The sequence below is a fragment of the Choristoneura fumiferana genome, chromosome 5, assembly GCF_025370935.1.
Source record: "Choristoneura fumiferana chromosome 5, NRCan_CFum_1, whole genome shotgun sequence".
Lineage (NCBI taxonomy): Eukaryota > Metazoa > Arthropoda > Insecta > Lepidoptera > Tortricidae > Choristoneura > Choristoneura fumiferana.
The window spans coordinates 4,616,768-4,627,658 of NC_133476.1; the positions used below are offsets into that span (position 1 = coordinate 4,616,768).

The 10,891-nt window shown below is 38.3% G+C and overlaps 1 protein-coding gene across 1 annotated transcript in view; it reads left to right on the top strand.

The window, feature by feature from the left end:
* Window positions 1-9,642, top strand: part of LOC141427943 (somatostatin receptor type 2-like) — a 73,153-nt gene extending 63,511 nt beyond the window's left edge. The window contains exon 3 of the mRNA XM_074087553.1: window positions 7,924-9,642. Within this exon, the coding sequence (XP_073943654.1) occupies window positions 7,972-9,225 (1,254 nt within the window). The 5' untranslated portion in view covers window positions 7,924-7,971 and the 3' untranslated portion in view covers window positions 9,226-9,642. The remainder of the gene's footprint in view (window positions 1-7,923) is intronic.
* The last annotated feature ends 1,249 nt before the right edge of the window (window positions 9,643-10,891 follow it).

The window sequence follows — 10,891 nt, forward strand, 5'->3', positions numbered from 1 at the left end:
TTCCCCCCGGACCGCCGTAAGTGTTGACGTGTATACTGAACTGCAGGTTGAAAATAATAATTTTAAATATCATTTTCGCTTCATAAATTGTTTCAAAATAATAGGAGTGCATAAACTCGGTGCAGTGACTTAAACTCAGTTAATTGTGAGTATTGGACCACCACCTCGCGCTGCTGCTATCCTGGTACCTCAAATCTCTGTCCAGACAATAACGCGTACGCTGGCCAATCACGACAACGTTTCATACCTTCACAACCTTATTGGCGCTCCACCCAGCTGCTTGGCCCCGCCTCTCAACTTTACGCCTATCAGCGCGAGCGCAGCGGCTGGTGTTTGTGCAAATTCCTCTGTTTACTGCGTGCATCCCTGCGCGGTTTGTGTCTCCCTGGTACCTATAATGGAAAGTGAAACAAACTCGCATTCAGAAACCGACCTCGTGGTACTGGGGGAACAGGAACGTGAGAAGCCGAGCTACGTATCAAGGCGGCCCAAGAGACACCGCGAGGAAGTCACGCAGGCTGACTTTAGTCAATTTAAAGAAGATATGAAGAGCATGATTTCAGCGATGTTATCGTCTCAACTAAAAGAGATCATGAAAAATTCGGAAACCCTCAAAGAGATCCAGCTTACAAACCGAAATATTGAGGACTCCGTGACCTTTTTATCCGGACAGTATGACGAGTTTCGGAATAAAATACACAGCCTGGAAAGTCAACTGGAGGAAGAGAAAAATAATGTCAATTTATTAGAAAATAAAATAGAGGAACTGCAAAGAGAAAGTCGTAAAACTTACCTTGAACTAAAAAATGTTCCAAAAATACCCAATGAAGCAAAGGACGACTTAATTAACATGATGCTAACCCTATCAAAAACAATAAACTGTTCTTTTAACAGATCAGATGTAAAGGAATATACAGAGTGCGCCCAAAACAGGACGGCAACTACCAAAATACTACTATTATCGTCGAGATGGTATCAACCTTACTAAAAAATGATATTTTAAAGATGTGTAAGGCTCATAATATTAAGTACAAGGGAAGCCTGCGAGCTAAGCACCTGGGCTTGAGGATCAATGAGGACACCCCTGTTTATGTGACTGAGCAGCTGACTCCGAAAGCGGCACGACTACACTTTCTCGCGCGTGAACTAAAAAAGAATAAGCTGTTTAAATATTGCTGGACCAACTACGGCAAGGTATATCTCAGGCAGGAGGATAACTCGAGAGTCATCTTAGTGCACAGTGAACCCCAAATTGTGTCTTTGGGTAAGGAGACTGCCCGTGCAGTGCCGCCTGGCGATCGGGCTCAGAATGTGAGTATTTCTAATAATGATGCTTTGTATAGTAAATCAGCGCAGACTGGGCCTGATTGTGCTGGAAATACTGCAACCTGACTGTCTTTTCTTCTGTTTTTGAGAGTTAAAACTATAGTATATGGTAAATATTGTACTTTTCTTCGTAACTATAAAGAACTACTAAAAATATGTAAACAAACTACTCACTCACACGTATACTTACACAATATTTTACATACACTTTTTACAAATACATACTCAAATATATACATCAAACTCTGTGGAAACAATCACTACCAAATTAAAAGTTCCTTACTCAGATACATTAAAATTCATCTATACCTGCACAATAATCACCTGATCAATATTTATAAAAAACAAACAAAAAATACCAAATCTAACCTACAATCGCTTGTTATGCCTGCTAGTTTTTTGTCGACTGCTAATTACTCCCTATTGTTTAACTCAACCACGTGTATAAAAACTTGTTTTTATTTTAACTTTCAAACATGAATAGTACATGTTTAACTTTGAAACAAATAGATGAACTGGAAATAGCACAATCTATGGAATGCCGAATAGAGGACGTTTCAGGCTTGGCTAACGTATGTAGACAAGACATAACAATTATATCTCAAAATATAAGGAGCATATATCGAAACTTTGATGACTTAGAAATATCGTTGGCCACTCTTGACTTTGACGTGGATGTTTTGGTTCTTAGTGAATGTAGATTAAGCCCTCATAAACCTATTCCTCAGATAAATAGTTACACAGCTTTTTCGACGAGTAATTTACTCAACCAAAATGACGGCGTGGTGATATATGTTAAAAATATCCACAAGGCAAAAGTCTCTGAAATAAAACTCATACACGCATCATGCCTAGAAGTATCTTTATTTAATCTTAAAATATTAGGTATATACCGATCACCGTCTTACAATAATGCGGAACATTTCATAAATTCTTTGAACACTCATTTAGAAAACATAAAATCGAGTAAAAATGTAATTCTTACCGGTGATTTAAACATAAATCTTACTCAAAAAAATAATGAATCTTCTTATGAACGCGCAAATAGACTCAATTACTTAAATATGCTGTCCACACATGGATTATTGCCTGGGCACACCCTACCAACTAGAGACAAAACATGTCTCGACCATTTCATGTTAAAAATAAACAAAAATTTAACCAGTGCATCTATTTTTATTTTAAATACTACAATTACGGATCACTCCATGATATTTCTGAAGTTGTCAAAATTAAATAAAAAAGATAATAATTATAAATATAAAAAAACTACTGATTTTGAGAAAGCACTTTTTGATCTAAAACAAACAAACCTAAGCAACCTTTTGACATATACTGATCCTAATCTTCTAACTATACACTTAATTGACAAAATTACTGGTTGCTTACAGCAAAACACTACTACTACAATAATTCCTAGGAAAAGTCGTACTATTAAACCATGGATTACTAAAGGCATGTTAAGGTGTATTAATAACAGAAACAATATGCAGAGAAAACTACGATTAGATCCTTATAACGAAGTACTAAAGATTACTTATAAAAGATATAGGAATTATTGTAATAATTTACTTAAAACTCTAAGGCGTGATTATGACAGGGATCGGTTAAGCAAAGCAAAGAAAAACCCTAAAGACTTGTGGAAAGTGATAAACAATATCACTTATAGGAAACCTAGTAACACAGATAACTTAGAATTATTAGACATAAAATCATCTCCTGTTATCGCAGTTAATCATGTAAACAATTATTTTTCTAAAATTGGAAAAGCTCTTGCTGAAAATATAGTACCAAGACCTGCTCCGCCGCTAAGTAATAGCCAATCACAGTCACAAATTAACTCCTTTGTTTTGCTTCAAACTGATTCTAAAGAAGTATTAACAACTCTTATGAGTCTTAAATCGGATAGTGCTCCTGGATACGATAATATACCAACTAGTTTCTTAAAAATGGCTAGTGAACTGGTTGTGCCTGTTATTTCTCACCTTGTCAATTTATGTTTTTCCCTGGGCAAATTTCCTGAGGCCCTTAAAGAGGCAATTATAACCCCAGTTTATAAGAATGGGAATAGAGAAGACGTGAATAATTATAGACCTATATCTGTCCTTCCTGCCATTTCAAAAATTCTAGAAAAAATATTGAATTCTCGAGTTACTGACTATCTTACAAAATTTAAAATACTATCAAATTCACAGTATGGTTTCAGACAAGGTGTCTCGACAGAAGATGCTGTATCAACTCTTACTCAACTTATTGTAAATGAAGTTGATAGAAATAACAAATGTCTCACTGTCTTCCTCGATCTTAAAAAAGCATTTGACACGGTCTCTATTCCCATCCTTTTAAACCGCCTAGAAAGCGTAGGTATCAGAGATACACCTTTGCTATTACTGAAGGATTATTTACATAATAGAAGACAAAGAGTTAAGGTGGGAAATTACGTAAGTGAGGCAATTGATATAATGTACGGTGTCCCCCAAGGTAGCGTCCTTGGTCCCACTCTGTTTTTGATTTATATCAATCAGCTGTGTGACATGAATATAAATAATGGTCAAGTAGTCTCTTATGCAGATGACACAGCAGTTATATTCACTGGATCGACCTGGCGTGATGTCAAGTTGAAAGCGGAAGTGGGACTCTCAAGGATCGCGGCCTGGCTAAATGACAACTTACTTACTCTGAACGCCGAAAAAACAAATTACGTATGCTTCACAAAATATAAAATCACACAGCCAGAATCTGACTTAAATATCAAAATTCATACATGTACTTATGATAATATTATGAACCAAAACTGCATTTGCTCCAATATCAATAAAGTAGATCATATAAAGTACCTTGGAATAATGATTGACCAGAGGTTATGCTGGCATTCTCATTCAGAATTAATCATGAATAGAATAAGGAAATTAATATGGGTATTCAAGAATCTCAGGCATGTTGTGTCAGCTGATCTCTTAAGTCAAATATATGTCTCCCTAGCTCAGTCCGTTATAACTTATTGTATACCGATATGGGGCGGCGTAACTAAAATAAAATTTTTGGAACTGGAGAGAGCCCAGAGATCGTTATTAAAAGTAATGTATTTCAAACCCTATAGGTTCCCAACTGTGGACCTGTACTCTTTGTGCGGGTTTCTGTCAGTGAGGAAATTGTACATCGTCCATGCTATCCTAAGAATGCACGTGTCTTTAATATATAAGCCGGACCCGTTGAGCAGACGGAGGAGGAAGAATCCTGCTCCTTCTGTTCAAGTAAAGTCGATTTTTGCTAGGAGACAATATCGTGCGCAATCTACTTGTCTGTACAACCTTATTGATCAACAATTAAATATATACTCCTTGACCAAGTATGAATGCAAAATTAAAGTATCAAATTGGATGAGTAACAAAAGCTACAATGATACTGAAAATTTACTTAAAAACATTGTACCTACTTAATTAGAACTTTGTGAAGTGGATAGCAAATGGCAGTCTACACTGCCATTTGATCCCAAGAGTATATCACTCGCAGGGCTACCCATACACACACACACACACACACTCACACACACACACACACACACACACACACACACACACACACACACACACACACGCATGCACAATATATGTACTAATTATTATTAAGAAACTTTTATAAAAAAAGTACTTCTAATGTTTTGAATTAATTTTCATAATATTTCAGTAAATGTAATTTTCACTTTTTACAAATTAGCTATTTAATTTGTTAAATTCAATTCGCTTATTTAGATACTAGTTGCAATTGTACCTACTTTTAAGAAGAGCGGAGGCTCTTATTACAGGTATATTCTTACCTAAAAAGAGGCTCCAGCCACAGTTAAATGTAACACGCAATGGTTTATGAATAAATTATTATTATTATTATTATTATTATTATTATAATTAAAATTCTTTGGAATTATATTATAAAAAATTGTCTTTGTAATGTCAACCAGAATAAAGCTACACATATTATTTATTAACTAGCGTTACCCGCGGCTCCGCACGCGTAAATCATTAGATACAGCAGTTGAATTGACATACCGGGATTATAAATTCCCGTGAGAATTCCCTAAAATTACATCGTGGTTTTCGTTGACGATAAATAAAAACACCCATGCCAAATTTCATGACTATGTCCAGCAATATTAGTTAGAGATTTTATCCCTATCCTGTGGGAACATCGGGATAAAAGTAGCCTATGTAATATTCCAGATGTCCAGCTACCCAGATACCAAATTTCATGACTTTAAGCCCAGCGGTTGTTATTTGGAGATTTTATCCCTAACCCGTGGGAATATCGGGATAAAGAGTATCCTATGTTTTAATCCAGGTCATAAACTAACTTTTTGCTAAATTTCATCCAAATCTGTCCAGCCGTTTCAGCGTAAAGAAGTAACAAACATACTAACTCACTAACTCACAAACTTTCACATTTATAAATATTATTAGTAGGATTACCACAATCACAAACATTAAAACACACTACATTACAACTTCATATTTTTCTATTTTAGTGCATGTCTAATTTACCAGTGGTTTGAATCTATTTTGGTAATAAGTTTCCAACTTTTGAGTACAAAATGTACGCGATGGGATTAAAATTATGGCTGTTGCCTGAATCCACAATGATACTAAATATTGCTAGCTTGAAGTAGGCAGCCGGTGCTATGACGAGTAAGTGTTGAGACGGACGCGAGGAATGCAGAAATTAACGGTTCGTGAGATTTATGACAGCGGTTACGATCACAGTACGCCTCTGTTTGTGTTTTAGATAGAACACTGGAAGCGTAGTAAAAAGTTTTGAGGCCGAAATATTGCAAGCGTTCGTTTTATGTGTTTATTTTGAACATTGCACTGGTTTAAATTAATAGTAGTCTAATTAAACGCTTTTTTTTCGTTATGCGTAAAGAAAATGTAAAAGTGCTTGTCGCTGTACAGTCAAAGTCATAAAGAAGTGATCATTTTTGTACCTTGCCATGTTTGAAAAGCCATACGAGTTCATGAAACGACCGAAAGTGACAAGGTACAAAAGTGATCACTTATTTTTGACGTTGCCTGTACCAATTGTTGCCATCTTTAGTTTTATGTCATTAGCAGATGGGCATAAAGTTTCAAGTACTCGGACGTTTATTTGACATAGCTTTTTCTGAAATAATCTAGTAACTACAAAATTAGATCACTCATTCATTAGAATACAAGCTGTCATCGTCCATTCACTATTACCTCTCATCCGTTTACTATATTTTTTTACCGTACAACGGCAAAACCCTCTAGCACTGACAAAAAATTGTAATCCGATGGACCGATCTATATTTTTTTAACTAAGGGTGGAAAATGACCCATTTCACCTGAGATATTTGAAGAATAGTTCGAGGGAAATGGGTAATTTCACCCGAGTTAGACACTCTACTTTTCATTTTGACTGTGAGGAAAGTAAAATAGTACAAAAATTAGAATAAGATTAAATTGAATTTCAGTATTCAGTAAATTGAATTTACTTATGTCCAACCTCCAACGGAACCTTTTCGACCTGGCCACTTGCCACGGCCGAGTATAAAAAAAAATCGAGTTGCTCACGACCAAGGAGCTTATATACAAAACTGGAGGTTGAACGCCGAACAAAGAAGTTTGACTTTATTACTTATTCATATATTCCATCTCTTTCTTCCACATTTCACGAATGACATCCATCTCTTTCTTTAGTTAGGTTCGTGACGTAATAAAATCATTTTTTTTGTTATAAACGGATGTTCGGCGTTCAACCTCCACCGTTGTATATAAGCTCCTTGGTAACGACGTGCATTTAGATGGCCATGCCGAAACGTGAAAAAAAAGTGTCATTGACGTAACTCTTACCTTCGACTCCGTGGCTAATCGAAAATTTAAAAAAAATCATTCCACCCTAGAGATAAAAACGCAATTTTCCACCCGAACAACGAAAGACAGGAGAAAAAAAATAAATAAATTCTATTTCTATTTTTCTATTTCTATTTTAAAAATTACAAAGATGACACTAGAAATACTAAGTTATCTCACAATAAAAACAGTTTTTTTTTTCAACCAATGGTTGCAAATATAATAACTCTTTATAAACAGAACACAGTAAGCAATTCAGAGAATACAATTTGCAAAGTGAGCAATTACGCGGCTTCAAATACTTAATTAATTTTTTTTTTCAAGCCGTGGTGGCCTAGTTGTTTGACCCATCGCCTCTCAAACAGAGGGTCGTGGGTTCAAACCCCAGCTCGCACCTCTGAGTTTTTCGAAATTCATGTGCGGAGTTACATTTGAAATTTACCACGAGCTTTGCGGTTACATTTACATAAAATGTTTTAGTACAATTAGTCGATGTTCAAAATATAACGCGTCATTAGGAGTGACGTCATTTTTAGCTAATTAAATTGAAGAAAAATCTTTGCTGGGGTTTTAATTTGAACGTATTCAATTTCAAACACTGGTTGAAATATTCATGATTAATTTCTTTAGAGATAGCGTGTGCAGATTAAGTTTCAATTTGTGGGAAGACATACAGCAGTGTTGTTCCAAACTGGCGTATTTTATTCATAACTAACTGCATCCTTTTTATTTCCAGGTAATAATTTCCTGATTCAGCTTCGCATCAGTCTTCCTCGCTGCTAAGATGGAGCTCGAAGACGTTGAAATGTACAGCTCTGCCAACTATTCCTACGATGAAAACGGCACTTACAACGGCACTTATGAGAACTGCCCAAATATCAACATCCCCGTTGTTTATGTCGTCACTCAGGTCCTTTACGCCCTCGTGTGCATCGTCGGCCTGCTCGGAAATACTTTGGTCATCTACGTCGTCCTCCGCTACTCCAAAATGCAAACTGTTACCAACATGTATATCGTGAACCTCGCAATCGCTGACGAATGCTTCCTCATCGGGATACCTTTTTTGATCACTACGATGTCACTTCGAGCGTGGCCGTTTGGCCGCTTTATGTGCAAAGCCTACATGATATCAACCGGTATCAACCAGTTTACGAGCAGCATTTTCTTATGTATTATGAGCGCAGATAGATATATAGCTGTGTGCCATCCCATAGCAGCTCCAAGATTAAGGACGCCTTTCGTTTCTCGCATAGTCTCTGCAGCAGCCTGGACTGCTTCAGCTCTAGTCATGACACCTATTTTCATGTACACGACGCTCATAGCAACGGATAATGGACTGTCCTGCAACATCGTATGGCCTGAGCGCGAGTTCAACAAAGGACAGACTTCCTTCACTTTGTACTCATTCGCTCTCGGCTTCGCTGCACCCTTGACTCTTATCTTCGTCTTCTACTGCCTCGTTATTCGAAAACTCAAAACAGTGGGTCCAAAGAATAAGTCTAAAGAAAAGAAACGGTCTCACAGGAAAGTAACAAAGCTCGTATTGACCGTGATCGCGGTTTATGTGCTATGTTGGCTACCGTACTGGGCATTCCAGGTAGCGCTGATTTACTCGACGCCCACGGAGTGTGCCAGCCGCATCACCGTTACCGTGTTTCTAGTCGCAGCATGCTTCAGCTACAGCAATTCCGCCATGAATCCGATCTTGTACGCGTTCTTATCTGATAACTTCAAGAAGAGCTTCCTGAAAGCATGCACTTGCGCTGCCGGTAAAGACGTGAACGCGACGCTGCATGTTGAGAACAGCGTGTTTCCCAGGAAGCGTGGTGGCGCGCATGCGCGAGCGCAGGCTCGGGCACTGACGGAGACGCGTGCGAGTTTGTCAGTGCCAGCGGGCGGTGGTCCGTCGCGGTCGGATGCGTCGACGGCGGTGACGTCGCGTTCGGCGGCACCCAGCGAGGCGTTCGCGCTGGAGCCCCCGCCGGGCTCCATGGCGCCGCTGCTGGCGCCCAACGGGGTCTCGCACTCGCGCATGTGAGTGCGGCCATGCGGCGCGCGCGACCGCGAGCCCTCCAGCGTCGGCCTCGAGGAGGACACGCTCATCGTTTCCATAGACTAGAGCCGGACACGGCGTGAGTGCGCGAGAGTGCGCGTGAGTGCGCCGGCGACGCGGGACTAGAGCCCGGTCCCGCCCCGTCGGCTGCGTATACGAAGTGAATGTTCCTCGTCCGATATAAAATATCTAGTGTTAGCCCTAAGTAAATTTTGTTTATCGTGTATACATTTTGAATCGAACGGTGTTTCGGCCTAGGGTTGTAACGATGAATTTATTAAAATGTAGTTTTCTATGTTATCGTAAGTTTTCTGCGCCGGTGACGGCTGTGTAAAAATGTACATATCGTGTAAATATTCATATTTGTCATATGTCTGAGTTGTAATAAAATTACATTCGTGATGGTGTTGTATTTATTTGGCCTTTCTTGAATGGGGTAGGGAATGGTGTTTGGAGGTCAGGTGTGGGCCGTCCTTCCGGCGTGTTAAAGGGGGGGGTAGGAAGAGGGTGAAAAAGGTCATCAATCACGCGGCGTCGGCGACGGGGCGACAGACGGACGACATGATTATACAATGAATGTGCAAAACGAGGAATCATACGTCATTCACGCCACGATGTCAGGCGCAAGGATTTGGGTCTGTAAGGGCGATGACTTGGACGGGAAGTTGCTAAACCTGTACTTGGTGTGGGATTAAGTATGTCGCCTCGTTTATCGTAGAATGCACAGAATTTTATTACCTATATAATATTATTTCATGGAATATTATCTAAATGTTCAGACTAAAATCGTGATGAAAGGGTTTAGTTAGGAGTAAGAATATTTCCGCAAGCCATTTTTAACCCCCGATGCAAAAGAGGGGTGTTATAAATTTGACCGCTATATCTGTGGCACTGTAGCTCTTAAACGGGTGGACCGATTTGAATGCGGTTTTTTTTATTTGAAATCAGGTTTTCTAGCAATGGTTCTTAGACATGTTTCATTAAAATCGGTTTAGTCGTTTTGGAGACATTGAACTTTGAAGTGACAAAGTCGGGAGTGTTCCAACTTTTTGTTGGTTAGGTATTTATTAATCATACTTTTGAACTATAGTAACATCAAGTAACATAATTTTAAATTAAACAGACTTGTAACGTTTTTGTTAAGTAGGTCTTTAATATGAAACTCAGCATAGTAACTCTACGTAAAAAAAAAACAATATTTCTGAAATATATTGCTTACTTAGCTGATTCGTTTCGTTTGTTCGTAAAGAATTCGTTTTCCGCTATCTTACGGGAACTAGGGCAGAAGTACCGGTTTTGGCCTCCTTAAGCCCGTTTTTGGCCAGTTGACATTTGAAGTCATATATAAAAAGTTATAGAATTAAAATAATATGTTTAGTGAGTTTATACTGAAATGAATAAAGTTTGTGATGATTTATTACTATTAATTTATTTCAAACGTATATTTATTTAAACAATAAATGGCCATAAACGGTAGGTACACTGTCCACAATAAGTACTTCTGCCCTACTATGCAATTTTACGAAATAAAAACTATCCTATGTCCTTCCTAGAGTTTTATACCATGTACAGTTACCAGCATTAATATCTGCCACAGCGGAGCGTGCAAAAATATCTGACACGTCCTTCCGGCCCTAGGAATAAAGTCGTA